The following is an 18,959-nucleotide window of genomic DNA, read 5'->3' as shown; positions in this document are numbered from 1 at the left end:
CATCCCTCTGCATATTTCCCATCATACTACCTCTCTGTATCCCCTCTTTCCGCCCATGAATCCGTCTTTCCTCGGACACACGACTCTGAGATTATCATTCTTTCTCTCGCGCACCCCTTTTGAACGTGCCTCAGCCCTGTAGCACCATCTTGAGGCCTACAAAGAAAGGCGTATGGAGCCACCCCCTCTTCTTCTCTTTCTCCTGTTATTTTTAGAGCCGTCCAGATATTTTTAGCTCTGTGTTGCCATGTGAACTGGTTGTCACGGAGACCAAGGAGACGGGTGTTCCCATGCAATGCTGACATCAGCTTTACATCTGCTTTCTTTTTGTGTCAAATTCTCTGTTATTGTATCAACAAAAGAGGGAGGGTGAACACAGCATCACAGCACGTATGTCCATATTTATTTTAACGTCTGAATACAGTCATTTAATATTTTTTGAGGTACCTTTGTTTGTACTTATAAACAGACATATATTGGTAAATATACACCCTTGTGCTGCAGCTTCAATATTCGTATTGGTAATTATATAAGATAAGTTTTATCAATCAACCAGAATCAACCAACATTTAGGGACTTAAGAAATTATAAAGCTTATCATCCATGATATACATTACAATATTGCTAAGGGTTATTGCTAACGTTATTGTGATAGGCGACTTTGATTAACTGATTATCTTCTGGTTTGTAAAGAAAAAAAGTGCAAACATATTAAAGTTCTGTTATTTTATGGACTTCTATAGAGTCTGTCATGTTCTCTTACTTTGCTCCATCACTGCCATTTTGCTGACAACTTTTCTGCTTAATTTCTTTGTGTAAAAAGTAAAAAATGTCAGGAGACAGTGATTGCTTCCTCTCTCGTGCAGATTGCCCTGACAATCTTGTTTCTTTAATAGGCAATATGTCTGGATTTGAGTCCAGTCTCTCCATCTTTAACCAGGAAGATCAGGAAGTGCGTCTGCAGCAGAGCTTCCCATCCTTATGAAACTAGATTCTGTATGAAAACAACTGGGAAATATCTCAGCACAGTAGGAAGTGTTAAATTAAGCTGCAGAAAAGCTTTCATTTCAAACACGTGATATTTTTGGCACAAACCTTTAGAAATTTAAGGTTTTGGTGAGAGTGTAATCAAAAACCAGAACACTGACATAAACTGATGTGATGATATGGCTCTCAGCATTTAAAAATCTGCTTATTCACGTGAACTCAGAGCTCTTGTTTCTGTGCTCATATCCAATTCTCTTCTCTTTTCCAGGGTCTGAACATCATCTTCAATGTAGCCCTGGCCCTGCTCAAGGTTAGTATGTGCTTCATTTATTAAAAAAAAAAAAAAAACTGCCTGTTTATGCAGGTTTAACTATGAACTTCTTGTTTCAAAAATCTTTTTCATCTCTTTAGTTTTAGATCCACCTTACTTTGGTAAAGGAGAGATTATATTAATTATTGAATATATATAGTTGTCTTTTGTTGTGTGCACCAGAGACAACATTTAAGAATTTTTTTTTTAACATTATTGGACATTTGTGCAGAGCAATGATTTAGGGAGGAATGACTCTGCAAAGGAGGTGTTGAGTAAGAGGAGGTGCTCTGGTGCAGAGGTCTCATAGTTTGAGGTTAGTCAGTTCGTTGGCATTCATCGCCCCCTAGTGAACACATGAGAAACTGCATCTGGAAGTGAGAAGCTTCGTCATGTGGAAGAACTAATTATACTAAACATCATGCTGGATGTGATGCTGTGTGTCGCACCAGCTGCCAGTATACTTATATAAGATCCTGAACAGAATAACATTTATGTGCTTTTGTGTTGTGGGGGGATCTCTTCTATGGACTTTGATTTAACTGATAGCTTCCAATTGATTCCTTTACTATTATTTTATGTGTATGTTTTTGCAGTTTATAGACTGAAGGAATTTATATAGTATGTTCTATAAAAGTCAGTTTCTGTACAGTTTTCCTCTGATTTTTATATTAATATTGTATAATTTAGAATCAGAAAATGTAAAATTTCACTAAAATATTTTTTTGAATTTGGTTTGATAAATACGAAACAATCAATAGACAGACATCATCACAAACTTGAGATAAAATAACCAAACACTATTGATGTTGTTATGTTTAAAATCAATTATGATTTTAGTAACATTAAAAAGCAATAGTTTCCATGTTAGAAAGGAAATCTGGCAAAAATGTTGAGCCATTAGAGCCGACTGGTTTCGACGTACTTGTGGTTGCGTTATGAGATCTGTCTGTGGTGGGATGGATCAATGAGTTTTCGCAATGACTGTATCATATTGCATGTTCGTGACTCGTTGTTAAATGTACACATTCATTTGAAGGGATCGTCTGAATGGAAGTGACGCTGTAATTTCAAGAACACTCAGTGAAGAAGGCCTTGCATAGTCAACGTCTCAGTCGACAACGATTAACCACCACACAAAACGTCTCAGCATCATCAATAATTTATTTATTTTTTTGATTTATGACTGGGATTGATGACAAGGAAATCTTATGTTTTAAAGGATTTAACCTGATGTGTTTTTCTCGGCCCCTAAAAGAGTTGATGATGTATACTTAGTCAATGATCATTTATTAAACCAACTTTTCTTTAAAATATTTGTGAGTCACTAAAGTTGTACATGTATAGTTTAAAGATGCTGATAGAATAAGAATAGTTAGTTAGTAAATCAGGGGAGAACATTTTTATTAGGTATGTTCCAGAAAATTTGGTTTTGCCACTAAAATCAGTCCTTAAACATCGGTTAACTACCAAACTTGAATTTTGATCTAATATTTATTTTTCCTCCATTAAAAACAATTGCACATTAAATTACCACAGCAATATAGCTTAGAACAGGAAGACATTTAAAACTGGTAAAGTCAATTAAAATTTGAAAATATTATTAATGATAATAAATACATATATATATTAATTTATGTAATAATATTAAATCAATATATTACACTGTAATGCAGCTGCACTTAGGCCTTCTGCTCCGAAACAATCATACATGGTTGGTTTTAAAAAGCCCTCCTGCTCTGTGTTTTAGTAATAATGTATTCTGTGTGTCAGAGAGAGAAAGATGTGGTGGATACGATGGTCGGGAATGGAGAACAAATGAGGATGAGAGGAGGGTGGAAGGGGCTTCCACTGCCTGCCTCCCATTGGCCAGGCATGACGGCATTCTCCCTCGAGCCTCCCTCCTCCCTCCTCCATCCATCCTTCTCTCCTCTCCGCTCTCATCACCCCTCCCTCCGTCTGCGTTCACCACCCTCCCTCTCCTGCTCGGCAGTCGCCATCCACATCACAACAGGAGCATGAGCGATAGCCTTAGCATTCTGAACCTGGAGTAGAAAATCTCAGTGTTCCTGTGTTTTTTCTGGTGTTTTTATTTTTATTTTTTAAATATTTTTCATCTTTACCTCCCTCGGATATCTGCCTGGAGCCTCCTCTCTCCCTCAGTTTCTCGTTCTCTCCCTTCTTTACCTTCTTGCACCCCTGCCTCCACTCTGTTGGCTGTATTTCTCCAGCACGCTACCTCTGTCCACCACCCAGACCTCTGCAACGGAGCCGCCCCTGCTAGCTGCCAGCGGTTAGCATCACAAGGGGAGTGAGACTGGTAAAGAAAGACAGGAAGGCAGAGTGTGGTAGAGAGAAACAGAGGAAGGGGAAAACATTGTGGTTTCTCTGCCTCGCCTCAGGACCATCACTCCTGATAGAACACACACTCATGCAAACCGGTGTGGTTGAGAGGCAGAAGTGACTTTCCATCTGAAGGAGCTGGCTTACCATCTAAAAGATCCACTGAACGAGACACACCGGATGCTTGGCCGCTGCTGCTAATGGAGATGTGCCAGGCTCCATGCTGGAGCTGTTGACTGGCCTGGAACTGGACAGAGTTCAGATCGTAGGATTATATCAGTAAAGAGGAAGAACAAAGAAACAGAGACTAGCGCGCTTATGGAAAACATTTTATTGAGTGTGACTACCTCGTTCCAAATTCATGCATAGCATCAGCATCCACTCAGCCGGAAACCAACGCAAATATGCAGTGCATCATCTTTCCCTGAAGGCAGAAAAGTGCCAATCAGCCACGCTAACAGAGCACATCTTTGCTTGTGTTGTGTTGTCGGCACCATCTAGTCAGTCTTAGGCAGGGGCTCTTCAGATAAAAGGATTCATACCGTCATTTCAGAGCATTTTACATTTCAAAGAAAGCTGAAATCCAGGCGTGGCTAGCCATTTGGAGACAGAGTAGAAAACGCATCGCATACTTTGATGTGTTTGTCTCACTCGCACTCAGCCTTGAGTGTTAACGCCACTCAATCTGAGAGGATTTTCTCTCCATCTTTGAAGCCTATCAACGAAGGTATAATTTAAAAAAAGGTGCAGTACTTGTCCATCGCTGCCGTTTGCCGGAGAAGCGGCCCACGTGTGGGGCAGCTTTGTTGCTAGGCAACTGTATACTGGATTGGAATTGGTTGGGGGAGTTTGGCAGAAGAAGATGAAAGTGGGTAGTGTGACTGGATTACAGAAGGACTCTGGCAGGTAGCTGGAAGACTCAGCATTATGCCGCAAGCAGCTTCAACAAATCATTTTATGACTGTTACTTTGCTGCGTCCGATGGCCGTCTCTGGGCTCTGACAGTGGTTCAAGTGGCCACCGCCTTGGTCTTGACCAAAATCTGTCTTGAACTGTATCAGTCTTAACTTTTCATGCCTAGGAGGCCTGGGCTGTGCCTGCTGAGTTGCTGTGTTTTCCTATAAGTAGTTATTTGCTTTTCTCTTGTCTGGTGTGGCATTGCCTGATGTGAGCCACCCCCCCCAGAAAGCCACTCACCTCGGACAAACTGACCTCAAAACAAATCTTGGCTCTCTTAAGTTGACCACACATACTTGTCCGCTCCCAGTCCGCCCTTCCTCCATCAACTGGGAAACCCACTGGAACATTTGGACGACATGCTGGAGTCATCTGCCACCCTGACCCCGGAGCGGGACCGCCCCTCTCCCTCGCCCTGTCCCACTCCACCACCATCTCCTCCACCCTCCTCTCCGGCATCTCCTCCCCCTGTACCGGCCCTGACCCCCCATTTGCCCCATCCTGCAGTGGGTAGAGCGTTGGAGGATGGAGAGGGAAAGGCTGAAGAGAGTGCACAGAGCGGTGAGGCCTCAGCAGACTCGTTCTGCAAAGTGATGGGTATTCTCGGGATGGGACACCGGCTCTTCGTACCCAAGCTCCTGGCGGTGAGAGGCAGGTGGTGGGGCCGGTAACAGATGCTGGATGAAAAAAAAAGGATTAGCATGCATGGGTTAATGAGTTTAGAAAGGAGTGGTTGTTGGTTCATGGGCAGAGGATGGTGAAAAAGCACAATGTCTCATAAAGTAGCTTCTGTTTCACCAGTTTGGTGAATCTCATATTTGCTATTTATTGTAACTGTTGTGATGATGTTTAGATTGCTGACCCTCAACATCCTATGAAATTTTAGCTTATAAATTCTATCCACCCTAAAATGGCCTAAAATTGTATTTACAATAGATGACCACTCTGTTTTGTTTTTTGTTTACATAAATACAGATTCTTGTCTAAAAAAAGGCATGAAAACTTTAACAGAAAAACAAGCTCTTGAAATGCAAATCTCAATTTGAAACAACATCCGTCTATCCTCTGTCGGAAAAAACCTGAATGTTTATTCACACTATCTGAAGTACCTAGTATCTTTGCATCTGTACACCACCAGGTGGTGGTATTGGTGTGTTTTGAACACTTATTGATTAGATATATGCTCACCTTAAAATCATTTTTCTTCATTTCCTTTTGATAGATTCAAACTAATTTTGACTCATGCAATTAGCTACTGATTAGCTGCGCTGCAGTAGTTGGAATGCGGCCTCATAGTAGTGCTTTCTTTCAAAACAGTAACTTTCCTGTGAGCAGGTTGTTCTCCGACTTGTACATGCTACTAAAGGACAGTGAATGTGTTTGTCGATGGTTTTGGTTTGATTTGTTATGTGTTATATTTTAGGTATTTAGCCATACACTCTAGTTAAAAATGAGATTGGTTCGGTCTGACTCAAATTGACAAATCTCCTAAATGTTCATCTTTCAAGAGCAAATAACACAGCGCAGCTACAATATGACCTTTCTTCTGTCCTGTTTGTCATAAGAGAAAATATGTGATTTCTTTTCAGATCATTTTCTGCACATTATTGGTTAAATGTGATTTAACTAAATGAATCTCACACGAATCAGTGTGACCTTCATGAAACAGTCAATAGCTTCATCAGTCTGTTCTTCCTGAATCTAAAAATCGAACAACAATCTGTTGGAGGTTGCTCTGTGCTCTTCATGTCTCAATCTTAATGGCGTCCATTGTTTTTGTCTGCCTCCACCACCTACCCTCTCCTCCCACCTCCTCATGTCTCGCTCCAGACGTCTAAAGAGGACCTGCTGCAGGCTGATTTTGAAGGGGCTCTCAAGTTCTTCAGAGTCCAGCTCCCAAAACGCTACAGAGCTGCAGAGAATGCCCGAAGGCTCATGGAGCAGGCCTGCAACATCAAGGTAAGCAGCTCCGCAAACAAACACACTAAACCTAATAAGCACAATGTTCTTTACTTCGAAACCAAGACCCAGGCCTCAAACAGCGAGGTGATAAGTGAAAAAAGTCCCAAAATGATGTCCATTCAAAGGTTTTGCACTGTAAAAACCACCATCTGCATGACAACTGTGTACAAATGCACACATATCATGTGCATAGGAGGGAGTACGGGTTATTGTGCGAGTCTGAGCAACACACTAAATTGGTTTTGGCATCTTCCACTGAGATACAAATACATTTATCCAGAGGTGTAAGAGGTCCAGGATCATATCATGGAATCCCTGATCGTCTGGTTGCAGTAACTCTGGTATTTTATTAATTTTATTAGAACTATGTATTTCATTTTCTGGTTACGTTTACCATTTATTTTACTTGGATGGCACTTAAAGAGATTATCTTTATTCTACCAGATTCATCAATTCTGCACACATGTAGACCTATGCTGTTCACATCAACTGCTCATAGCCCCTTTTTGGAGGGTCGCCTTCGTACTTGCTGCCAAAGTCAAGCAGGCAGCAACAAACTGAAAGACCCATCCCGAGCTACTCATCATCTGTTGTACCCTCTGCTTATGGTACACATCAGGTCCATCGGTTACATTTATAGATTGTTAACAATTGTTCTTCTTTTGTCTTTATTCATCTATTAGAATAGAGGAGGGGGATGACAGCCCTGGAGAGGGCCAAAATGGTCTTTAAAAACCCCATGGATGGTTATAAATATAATGTTTATTTACATATCTTAATACAAACCAAAGAATCAAATCTATTTATTTTATTGTAAATTAAATGCTCAACTGTACAGATTGAAAATGTGTCCCAACATGTAATAAATCTTTCTCTCCCTCGAAATGTGGAGATGATGCTGGGAAGTCGCTCAGGTCAGTCAAAAAGACGAGTTGAGAGTGTGACATTTTGATTTCTGTAGCTACATGTTTCTTTCTTTAGCACAAGCTGTGTCTTTGTTTCTTCAGGCATGATGTTTCTCAGTGCGCTCAGATCTCGTATTTTGTTTATTCCAACCACGGCTAAAACATAAAAAGACATCACTTGCAGTCTTGCAGGAGGAAGGAGCTACCTTTAGTAGCTCTAAATGTAAAAGCTTTTGTGAGTTGGATGCACAGTGGGTTTGATCTCTGCTGTTGGAGAAGCATAAGGAGAGAGAGAGAGAGGAAAGAGAAATGTCTGAGGTTGTTACTGCGTTCTTTCACAGACAGTTACGTCATGTTTTTGTTTGTTAAAATCAGTCTTTCTTGTACGTTGTTGTTCACTGGGCTGGACTGAAATGAAAATCAAAGCTTTCTGAGACGTGTGTTCACTAAAATGTCCTTTCATGTGTGCCCACACGTTATGCTCCTGTTGACCTTAATGAGGCTGCTGGCATTTAGGGAATTTGCTGAGTTCACTAGAGACCAAGTGCACTACACAGTGTATAAGATAATGTGTCTGTCAGCAGAAAAGGAAGGAAAGGAGTTGACAGAGACCGATGGAAGAGATAATCCTCCTCCCTCCACCCTTCTGTCTTTCTCTCCCCTGCTTATTGCTTTCATACAGTTAATATCTTACATTGCAGGTATTCTCTGACTTTTTAATCCAGAAAAGCTCAGAGTGAGTGAAGAGGTTGAGATGCAGCATCACGGTTGAGGGCATGTTTGCAGTGTGCATGGCTCTAAGTGCCTACGATTCCTCCATGTTCGGTGTATTTCGATGCTTTTCTGCACACAGGATATCCTGCGCTGTGACTCACACTTAATCTCTGGTGGTATTGTAGCATTTTGGTTGTCTTGCACAATCCTGACAGCGTTAGGACTTGACATGTCATGTTGTACTAGAGCACACACACTTGAGAAAGTGTACTCTGCATGCTCTCTCTCTCACACACTTTACCAGGCATACACAGATGTCATTTTACCAAGCACCAGCGATAATGCCACCTCTGCAGCCACACGTGGTGATTAACGTGGTGATTGATTTTGTGTGTCCGAGTGATTAAGTGGTTTTCATGTTGAGAAAAAAAAAATATGTGTCAATGTTGACTGGAGCTCTGACTGTGTAGTCTCACTCACTGAAGTGAAACACAACAGAATGGTGGATATTACCCATAAACTAAAAGTGTCCTCACTGAACACCAATGATGCACATTGATTTTTAATGATTCAAGTATTTTTAACTGATCTACAGTTTGGCATTACTCCTGATGGGATGGATTTTGGCAGATTAAGCTGCAACTACCATTCGGTTTTGAATCTCCATGGATTGTAATCAGGTGACAAAGGACATGGTATATGAATCAGATTATTATACTCATCAAACCATTCAGTAACCCCCTAATGCTCTATATAGAAGCATCTGTCTTCATCGCACACACACACACCAACCAGATGCTTCTGACTAAATTAGCTGTCATCTAAACAGGTCTGATAGGACGACTAAGCCCCTGGGCACACGTATATCACAGCCTGTTTCTTTCTGCTGGGTCTCTTGATCATCCTGTGCCTGATGGTTTACACCCCTAATGTCCCTCAACATCTCTCGAGATGGCGTATTTATTGTCACACTTTTTTTCTGCCTTACAGAAGCTTTCTCCGCTGAGGTCTCTTTTCTTTGCACCTTTCTCACACACACACACACACACACACACACACACACACACACACACACACACACACAAACACACAAAAGCACATATACATAAACTGAGAGTATTGGATTCAATCCGTCTGTTTGGATCACAAATATTTAGTCACCCTGTAGGAATCCTGGAAGAGCTGTATATTATTGGACATTTGGTCAAATATTTCAGGGAATGCAGGATATGAGGAAGAAGTGGCTGACTTGCGAGAGAGAGAAAATACGATGTGCTCAATAAATCCTTTGATGACTTCTCAAAAAGATTCTCTCTACTTTCATGTTCTCTGAATACAGTCCCTTTTTAATTTTAAAAATAGAATATTCCTTGTGGATACAAGTATATGGAGCAAGTCAGTCAGAAGCTGAGACTAATGAAAATGACTGAGTGGTCAAAGAGTCTTGCTTTCCTTCCTCTCCATCCCACTCTTCTCTGTTTTTTACCACTTACCATCCAGCCGGCCCAGACCGGCTCACAGATAACTGTGTAATATCAGCTTGTCTCATGCCACATTGCACAGCACTCCATCACATCACATATCAAACAAGCCATGCCACATAGAGCCTTACAACCACCAAATCATATCATTGTTCAACCTTTCATTACAAAAAATGGCAGAGGAACATCAGTCACACTTTTACTAGACTTCAAATCCTTCCCTTTGTCTAGGTTTTTTTTTTTTATATTCAATTTACACTGATATCTTACAGAGAAAAGCTGTAAATATTCACAAAGTTTCTCATTTATGTGCTTGTGAAATGACTTAAACACTTAAAGCTAGGGTTGGTAATCCTGGAAAAGCTCGCAAAAGCAGCACCAATGCAGTGAGAGTACGAGCAGGGTGTGTGCAGGCGGGCAGGTTGGTTAGTCAGAGACACATACGCCAGCCAATAATTTCATTCGGCTGACTCTCAGACATCTATTAAACAAGGGTTATCTCCCCTCTTTCAAACAATACATTTGTAATCATTTGTACAAGAGGAGGCTTCTAGACAAGGGGAGACAGTACTTTCTATGGAGGAGTGTTAGAAGACCTTCCGTGCTCAACTGCCATCAGGGAAATGGGGAAACCAGCCTGTCCCAGCCACTTTGCTCTCTCCTCAGACCCCTTTTACATATTTTTCTCTGTCGACGCCTAAACCGGATCAGCTGAACTCTGTAAGCTGCTTAAAACAGCGAAAGAATTCACTGGCACCTTGGCTTGATGAACACAACGGGTAGTAGGGTGGCTTAGGCTTTCTGGTGGATTATGGGAAGATTTTGAATTTCTCTGCCTTCTTAAACATCCACCGGGCCGCGACTGGAGTGATGACTTTTCAGGACTCTCGAGAAAAAAAGGGGAGAAATGTCGTACATTCATTTGCTGCTCAGGGTATGACTGATTAATCCATTTTTTTTTTTACCAAATCCCTCCTCCAAGAGAAAAGCTCAACTTTTAACCGACCGAGGAGAAACAAGAGAGAAGGAGTGAGTGTGGAGAGACCGACAGGATAATTTAGAGAGAGGGAGAGATGAAGAGTCCAAGACTAAGACTCACATGGAGGGTATTAAACAGAGAAATAGAGAGAGACTTTGACATATATAGTTACAGTAACGTAATAGAAATTCATTCTGAATTTACAACTCGGTTGTCTCAGTGTTGATGTACGACGACAGAGCAGCAATACAAACACCAGAGGGACACATACCACAGCCTTAGTCTTACACACCTGAGCTTACATGCTTCTGCTCATTATTAAACCTTATTGAACCTTTATTAATTAGTCCAATCTATTGTATTTCCTCCTGACATTTGCCCAGTTCTACCATATGCAATGACGAGCACATACCTCGGCTGCACCAAATCACACACGCACAGATATCAGTCCTCTGAATATGCCTGGTTTTGTGATTAAGAAATCTTCGGCATTATTTGTTGAGAAATTAACAAAAATGTGCAAAAATACTGTATCTTGAAAAGTGGAAAAAAATAATCATGGATTCGTCCCCTTGAGCAAATCGTCCAAAATATGAATGGGTTCTTTTTCGGCCCATCCTCCCACCAAATTTCGGAGTAATTCGTCAGCAGTGTGAAAACAGAGCGGTAATAACAAGAAACATTGGATGAGAAACACAGACGGATGAAGTGATGGTTGTTGCTAAGACCCTTACGAGGGGGAATATGAGGTTTCCATGAGGTAGTTTTAGCTGGGTGTGTGGGGGGGGGTGGTCCTTTGGGAGGATACTACTATGGCAGAAATACACAGCCTTGAAGTGGCTTTCACTTCACTCTTTGGGCGTTACAGTTGGAACGATGTGCAACCGTCAGCGACAAGTCACTGTGGTTGATCTGACAACTTCCTTCCTCTCTTAACCTCAAACACACACACACACACACATTACATATCGTAAACAAGCCTTTATCTTTATTTTTACCAGCAGCAGAAAATAGAAAAAAAACAAGTTCTGTCAGTAACTATAGAGAGAATCAAGAAGAGTGAGGGAGAGAGATGATAAGAGTGTGTGTGTGTGTGGGGGGGGGGGGGTACTCACTCAGTGGAAAGGAAGAAAAAGCAAACTCATCCTCCCCTGCGTTGCAGAGAGAGAGAGAGAGAGAGAGAGAGAGAGAGAAACAGGTGTGTTGTACTGCCCCCTCACTCTCCTCCTCCTCTCAGTGGGCGGGATTCGGCTCCTGAGGGACTCTTGAAAGCAGCCCGTCGCCTCCTCCTTCACTCTCAGAGAGAAACAAAACCTGTCAGCCGCACTCCTCTCCGTTTCCTTCTCCACCTCTTTCCTCCACCTCCTCCTCCTCCTTCTTCCCTTTTTCTTCTTCGTTTCCCTCCTCCTTGCTGCTGGGAACTAGCAGGAGTCAAGATGATGCAGGAGGTTTCCATCATGGTGGCGTACGACGCTCATGTAGTGGACCGGCCGGGTGAGGAGGACATCCTGGCTCGCTTGGTCGCCCACTCCAGACCCCTCAGAGCGCTCAGACCGGTGGTAGGTCTGGAGTCTTGTCACTTTTTCTTTCTTTGACATTCACAGCTCTACTGGCCCTTTTGTCCTTGGCAGTTGTTCGAAAGAACAGGGAAGTTCTTTCTAATTTCTCGTCTTCATTTCATTTGTCTTTTTCACTTGGGCCGCCCCTATGATTGTGTTTATAAACACTGGAGGAAATGCAGGCTTTACAGAAACAACATTTCCTTCCATGTGTTTAATGGTGTGTGGACTCCTGCACAGTCGATTTGTGTAGTTGTGTTGTTTACTGAAAGTGCGTCTGATGTTTAAGATTACAGAGCTTTGTCAGTCAGTGCAAACACGGAGCTGTGTGACTTTGTTTAAATTTCGTACATAAATTTGGAGTGTGTGTGTGTGTGTGTCTAGTAGACTGCACGTATTTCAATATTCAAACTGCTTCATGTAAGAGTTGGATCACTCCCCTCGATCCTCACACACTGCCTGTGATTTCATCTTAGAGGTTTGGGACCAATTCCATTTCCTGCTTCAGGGATTCAGGTCAGGGAATCTAAAATGGGCCTGGTACCATTTCCTGCGTCACCAGGCAACTTTAATCGCATCACCTGAATTACAGAGGCCCCTTTGTCCTCATAGTGGCTTCAAACATTTACAGTGAAAGTTGTGGGAAGTCAGCATGAGGTTTGGTGATGCTTCAGCAAGTTTGAGCCCTGAGACTGTGACTGTGTGTGTGTGTGTGTGTGTGTGTGTGTGTGTGTGTGTGTGTGTGTGTGTGTGTGTGTGTGTGTGTGTGTGTGTGTGTGTGTGTGTGTGTGTGTGTGTGTGTGTGTGTGTGTGTGTGTGTGTGTGTGTGTATTAACAACTAGTGTTAATGAAGTTGCCTTGAGCATGACATTTCTGTATCTAAGCAGAGAAGGCTTAGCTCTGCCCCGTGCCCCTGGAATTTCAGGAATATCACTAACTGACATTTGAGCTATTTTCCCCGAATGTTGCTGGGAATGTCTGCATATTTTGGGAGTCTGACGCTGAGAGACATAATATTGATAACGTGCTGATGTGTGAATTGGAACTTACTTTACAGTTCAGCGATTTTAATAATATCAGATATAAATGAAGATGTCAATGTGAAGGAAATGGAAGCGGGAAAAGTCAGGGAATAGTTGTACTGATATTTACCAACATTTCATTTATTAGTTGCATCAGGTGGTTCTCAATCAAACTGAGGTAACAGTTGGAATGAAAAAACAAATGAGCAGGCTGATGCAGCAGTTATGTGAAGGTCATGGAGTCGGGGATCCTGAGTGATTGTAGCTGTAGTGGCTCTGTGTGTTTGATTAAAGGGCCTCGCCTCTATCAGGTGAGCACAGCCCAGTTTTACTTTCATTACACAGCCACACTGGAGTGTTTGTGTGTTTTAGGGGTGTTGGAGAGCAGCGGGCTTCATAATCAGTAACCAGACTTCAGTTTGTCTGTCGATGATTTCTGATTTAATGTGTGACTCAGCGATTCTTTCTTTTTAAATTCTTTGTATCAGCAGAGAGGCGCGGACTCAGGAGATGCGAGTTTAAAGCCCCAACATGTTAAAGTGTCCTTGAGGGAAACACTGAATCTCTAACAGCTGCTGTTCTACAGCTGATGCTGATCTCTCTGATCTCTTGTTAAACAATTAGAGTTCAGTGTTGTGATGATTTGCTCCTCGCATTCATTAAATTTCACTAATTCACTTAGGATTTTCACAAAAGTGTAATCGTGTTAGAATCATCGCAGTAAACATTCTCCTAATATTGAGTCAGAAACCTTTTTACACGATTGGAGTCATTGTGGCATGACAAAGGAAAAGAGGTTGTTTGAAAGAAAATGCAGAAAACGCATATTTTCCTCTTACTGTAATACAAGTAAGCTAAACTTCACTTCCTGTGTGTTAGAAGAAATCTGCACATCAGGGGGAAAAAACTGGGGGTTTGTTACCTGCAGAAATCTGTGACAAGCCATCTCATACAGGAAGGTTGGAAAATATGACAAAACCACTGTCTTTGGTTGGTGAAGTTGATTCTGTGGGAGAATGCATGAAGGCAGCAAATGAGTGCGTGAGAGGAGGTGAGAAGTGGCTTTTCTGGTTTCAACTCTGAACATCAGAATGGCAAATCTGGAGGTGGAAACACACACAGTTTTCTCCTTCTCTTTCTCAATCTCTTGCACGTTAATTTTATGTTATAGCCTTGAACCTACGAGTTTTTAATACACATGCACAATGAGGATCTTCCTGTGCATTCAGGAAGTCCTCAGTCCCCTTGACATTTTTTTAATACTTTGTTATTGTGCAGCTCTTTGCTAAGATAACAAGTAAAATAATTTGTTCTCTTATCAATCTACAATCAATACCACACAAATACAAAGGGGAAAAAGAGGGATGAACTCTTTTTACAGGAGCACAGCAGGTCACTTTCTAAATCTAAAGCTGCAGGGAAAAGAAAACATTGATTCACACTTTGGATATAAATGAGTGCATCCAGACCAGAACACCTCACTGCACCGTGGCTGTGTAATAGTCTAAGTATTGGAAATCAAACTCCCGTCTCTCGCAGTGTTGATGCCTACAGGAGTGCACCGTGTGCAATTCTTCTTCATTGTTTTGGTACAATCCAGTTATTATTAACCAGTGTGCAGAGACCCAAGCTGCTTGTTGTTCCCACACAGATAACAACAGAATAGGTCTGAATTGTGTTATCTCCTGAGGAGTTGTGTGTCACACAGATTAAATTGTGACGTTCATTCAGCTCAGTGGTTTTTGGGTCATAAAGACCATGCGTCAACCCACAGGTCAGTGATTAGGTCAGGTGATGACAGTCACTACGCACAGGCACCCTGAACAAGTGGCTGGTTTCATTGCTGATATTGATCTATGTGTTATAAAGGAAATATGCTTTACAATGCTCTTTTCTAGCTTTTTAATTCAGGCACTTTATTTAATCATTCACAAAGACGTTCTTCATTTATGAATCGGACATTTCTATTTCTTTATTGAGGTGAAATGATTTACATGTCATTGCTATGTTGTCACTGGACATTTATTTAACAAGGCCAATAAATGATTAACATTGATGGACTAAAGGCAGAATGGCTGCTTTTAGAGGAACTGGGAGAGGGGGAGCAGAAAAATAATCATAAGAAGCACCATAAATGATTTTATTGGTGTTGGTTTTACAGTGAATTGGTATAATTTATCATTTTTGTGATCAGCAGCAGACTGCAGCAGACTGAGGAGTGTATGGGTTTAATTTAAAGAGGCAGAAAGGACGAACATTTATTGATTTTTAAGAACAATCCATTTGTGACTGCACCAACATTTGAGCTACAGACGTTTATCTACTAGAATTAACATAAGAATAATCGAATCAGATAAATGTCTGTGTTCCTGTGATTGTTCTAAAACAGTCATGATCCTGCCTGTACCCTGCTGTTCTAATCACTGACTGTCATGTTGCACTTTGTGATGAGGAATATAGATATTCTTATTCACGTGAATGTGTTTTCCTTCTCTCTTCATATGTAACCCATAGATAGAGACGTAAGAGATAAACACTATACACAATACCGAATCAGGCTCTTGACTCGATTTCAACAAAACCAGTGAAGGACATGGATACACAAACACACACACTACAGTCTCAGAGGAGGGAGTCATCTGACTGAGACTGACCTGGAATCCCCAGCCTTAGCGGTGGACACTATGGCAACACTGTTTCCACACAGGGGAGATAACATTACCACCCACCTGAAGCAGAAACACACACACACACACACACACACACACACACACACACACACACACACACACACACACACACACACACACACACACACACACACACACACACACACACAGATGCAGCTCACACTCACTCAGTCATCAATGTCCAAAACACGCAGCTTTTCTTTCAGGTGTTTTCACTCCTGTGTTGAATGTCAATTTCATTATATTCAGAGTAAAACTTTATTTTAGAAATTGCCCAGAATAGTGCATGTACAATTTAGTGTTTGTAATGTGTTCAGATCAGAAACAGCAGACTGTGCAACAGGAAATCGAAACAGCATAAACCAATATTTCAGCAGAAATGTTCAGCTCAGTTCATTTTTGTAGATTTTTGTTGCAACCTCTGACCTTTTGAGTTTCTTTTAATGTCGGAGATGTTAAAACTGAAACTCTAACTGCTCATATCAGGTCACATCGACTGCAATAACAGTATTTTTGACATAAATTACTCAATACGTTGGAGGCAGGTGATGTCGGATGCTGTCTTTAGAGCCCTGTTGAAGTTAGAGCCATGTTTTACACCTACTTTCTTCAAGCTGCAGTAGACCTCTTACTACTCTGGTACAATGTGACTGTTGCCAGTTCCGACTGAGAGAACGACACCGCAGCGAGGACGAGCATAATCTGAAAATCACTTGTTTTGCTTCTCCAAATAAATAAACACATCTTCTCTCTTAATCTCCAAACAGCAAACATGCGCTTTGATTTTTATCACACAGGATATGAGATGTAAATTGATGATGTCGACAATTTTCCTGTTGTTTTCAGGTTCCAACCAAAAAGCTGAAGAAGTTTGAGAAGGAATATCAGACGCTGAGAGAGAGCCAGCTGCAACAAGAGGACCCCATCGACCGATACCAGGTCAGACACAAACCCACATACATGTACATATACACACATTATGATATGACTTTTCTTATCTTAGTTACTTGTGCTACAATGTTTTATCTTCTCGTAGCAGGTGAAGTTAAACACACACATCTATTTTATTGTTCAGTCTTAGAGATGGTGAGAAAACCCTTTGCTCTTCGTGCTTCTTTTAAGTCGCCGTATTTCTTAAAATGAACCATGTTTCTAATATTGGAAATCTCCTGTGAGCACGAGTGTGTTCATCAAACTCTTTTACTCACTTACTCTCTTTTATCGTGTTTGACCCGTCTATTTTTGGCAGTGTTGTCAAGAGGGGTGTAGCCGCAGTGACCTCATCTCGTCTGATTCTACGGGAGATAAAAAAAAAAAAAACGGGAGATGTGAGGGCAGATATTTAAAGATTCATCCAAACTCAAACTGTCAGCGCACAGCACGTGTGTTCTAGGTTTTCTTTCTCTTTTTCTTGGTTTAAATCTGTCATTCTTGTTTCTCCAAAATCTCAGGGCACAGTTTGATTCTCCTTTTCAAATTTGAAGAGTAGAAAATAATTGGAGCTGTGTGGGATGAATTTCTTTAGTCTGCAGATTTAATATAGAATTTACAGAAACAGTTTATTTTGAATAAACCCGCTGCTCTTGTTGCATGTGTTTGTTCTTGTGGACAGAATCTTAGGAAATGATGTAGTATTTTTCTTTCAACAATAAGTAAGCAAGTTCACAACAAATTTGTATGCGATGAAGTAAAAACCAAGGTCTGTCTTTTTATTATGTCACATGATTTTCCCCCAACAACCAAACTGCAACAGATCCAGCTAAAGTATCTCGAGTTGTCAAATGTTCACTTCCATGTGTTGTTCAGTTCAGCAAAGTCAAGGGAGCCCACCAACGCAGTTAATAATTGAATTTGGCTTTTTTCTAAACAAAGGCTGAAAGCGAATATAGTTTGACTTTGTTAGTCTTTGTTAGGATGTGTAGAGGTCACAGTGTCTGTGTTGTCAAGCATTTGTGTCCTTTAGAGACGACTGGTCCTAGTAGTTGGAAAGAGGGAGGGAGGTCACTGCTGACATTTCGTTCAAATTTGAATTAGTTGTTTTAATAATAACATTTTAAGTTTTAATAATGTTCTGGATTGATGTAAACAGTTCAAGCTGTGTTTGCTGTTCCATAGTTGTCTGACCCACTAAAGCCCCTCAGATGTACACAGAACTGATCCTGCAAGACAAATTAAGATAGTTTGTCCTGAACTGATTTAACGTTAAAAAAAATACACTGGACTGTGTTTCTAGGTTTATGAAAATTCAGCCATTGTTCTTTTGGATGATTTTGAAAGTTCAGGTTCAGATCAACAACAACAACAACAACCTGCTGATGTCCAGAACATGCTCAATGAAATATCATAAAAGTAGTATATGTGAGGGCATAACACGGAATTGGATGAAACAAACAGTGGCATTAAACAATCAAGTGAAACAGTAAAACAAAACCAGGAAATGTTTCATCATAAAAATCCCTCCTTGGTTTCCCCTGAGACGTGAGTGGCATGTTGGTGTAAACAGCCGAGCTGCATGAGCTGCTGGTTCTGGAGGGAAGGAAGGAAGACTTTTACTGTAGATTAGAAGTTGGGTCAGAGCCACCTCCTCTGTAGCCAGTGGAAAAACTTGGTTAGAGAACAAGAAGACAAAGACATGGAGCAGAAAAGCGGCCACCTCTGAATTAACGCAGGGTTAGATTTTACACAAAGGAATTACATCTCGGATATTATTAACGTTATCCTTAACCATTCTGTGAAGTTCTATGCTCCGGGGTTAGGTATGTACCCGTGTGTTGCATCGTTTAGTCGACATTAGTTTGTATTTGTCTGTGTGTTATATGCTTTATACATGTCAAACATATGTGGTTTCTTTGGCACAGTTCTTAGCTGCTTTCACTGTTTATGTTACAACTAAATAAAGGGTCTTTCAAAAAAGACCACAGCACAGAGTGTGTGAGGGAGAGAGAGTGAAGTGTCGCACAGAGAAGGGAAACTCCCGCCAGGATCATGTGTGTGAGTTCAGTCAGTGCTGCTGGAGGCTCAATATGAAGATGTTGTGACTCTGGACAGCA

General features: G+C 41.2%; 1 protein-coding gene across 6 annotated transcripts in view; it reads left to right on the top strand.

Annotated features, from left to right (window-relative positions):
• The window catches only part of rabgap1l (RAB GTPase activating protein 1-like), a 100,086-nt gene that overhangs the window by 73,585 nt on the left and 7,542 nt on the right, over positions 1-18,959 (top strand). For 4 of the 6 annotated variants that reach the window (XM_034583767.1, XM_034583765.1, XM_034583766.1 and 1 more), the window contains exons 18-20: positions 1,256-1,297; positions 6,428-6,556; positions 16,756-16,848. In XM_034583767.1, coding sequence (XP_034439658.1) covers positions 1,256-1,297; positions 6,428-6,556; positions 16,756-16,848 — 264 coding nt within the window. Of the gene's footprint in view, positions 1-1,255; positions 1,298-4,813; positions 5,242-6,427; positions 6,557-11,928; positions 12,198-16,755; positions 16,849-18,959 lie in introns of those variants that run through there. The other 2 variants (XM_034583770.1, XM_034583771.1) reach the window with 2 other exon arrangements.

This window comes from Hippoglossus hippoglossus, chromosome 4, assembly GCF_009819705.1.
Source record: "Hippoglossus hippoglossus isolate fHipHip1 chromosome 4, fHipHip1.pri, whole genome shotgun sequence".
In the NCBI taxonomy this organism is placed as follows: domain Eukaryota; kingdom Metazoa; phylum Chordata; class Actinopteri; order Pleuronectiformes; family Pleuronectidae; genus Hippoglossus; species Hippoglossus hippoglossus.
This window is presented reverse-complemented; position numbering and strand designations above follow the sequence as displayed.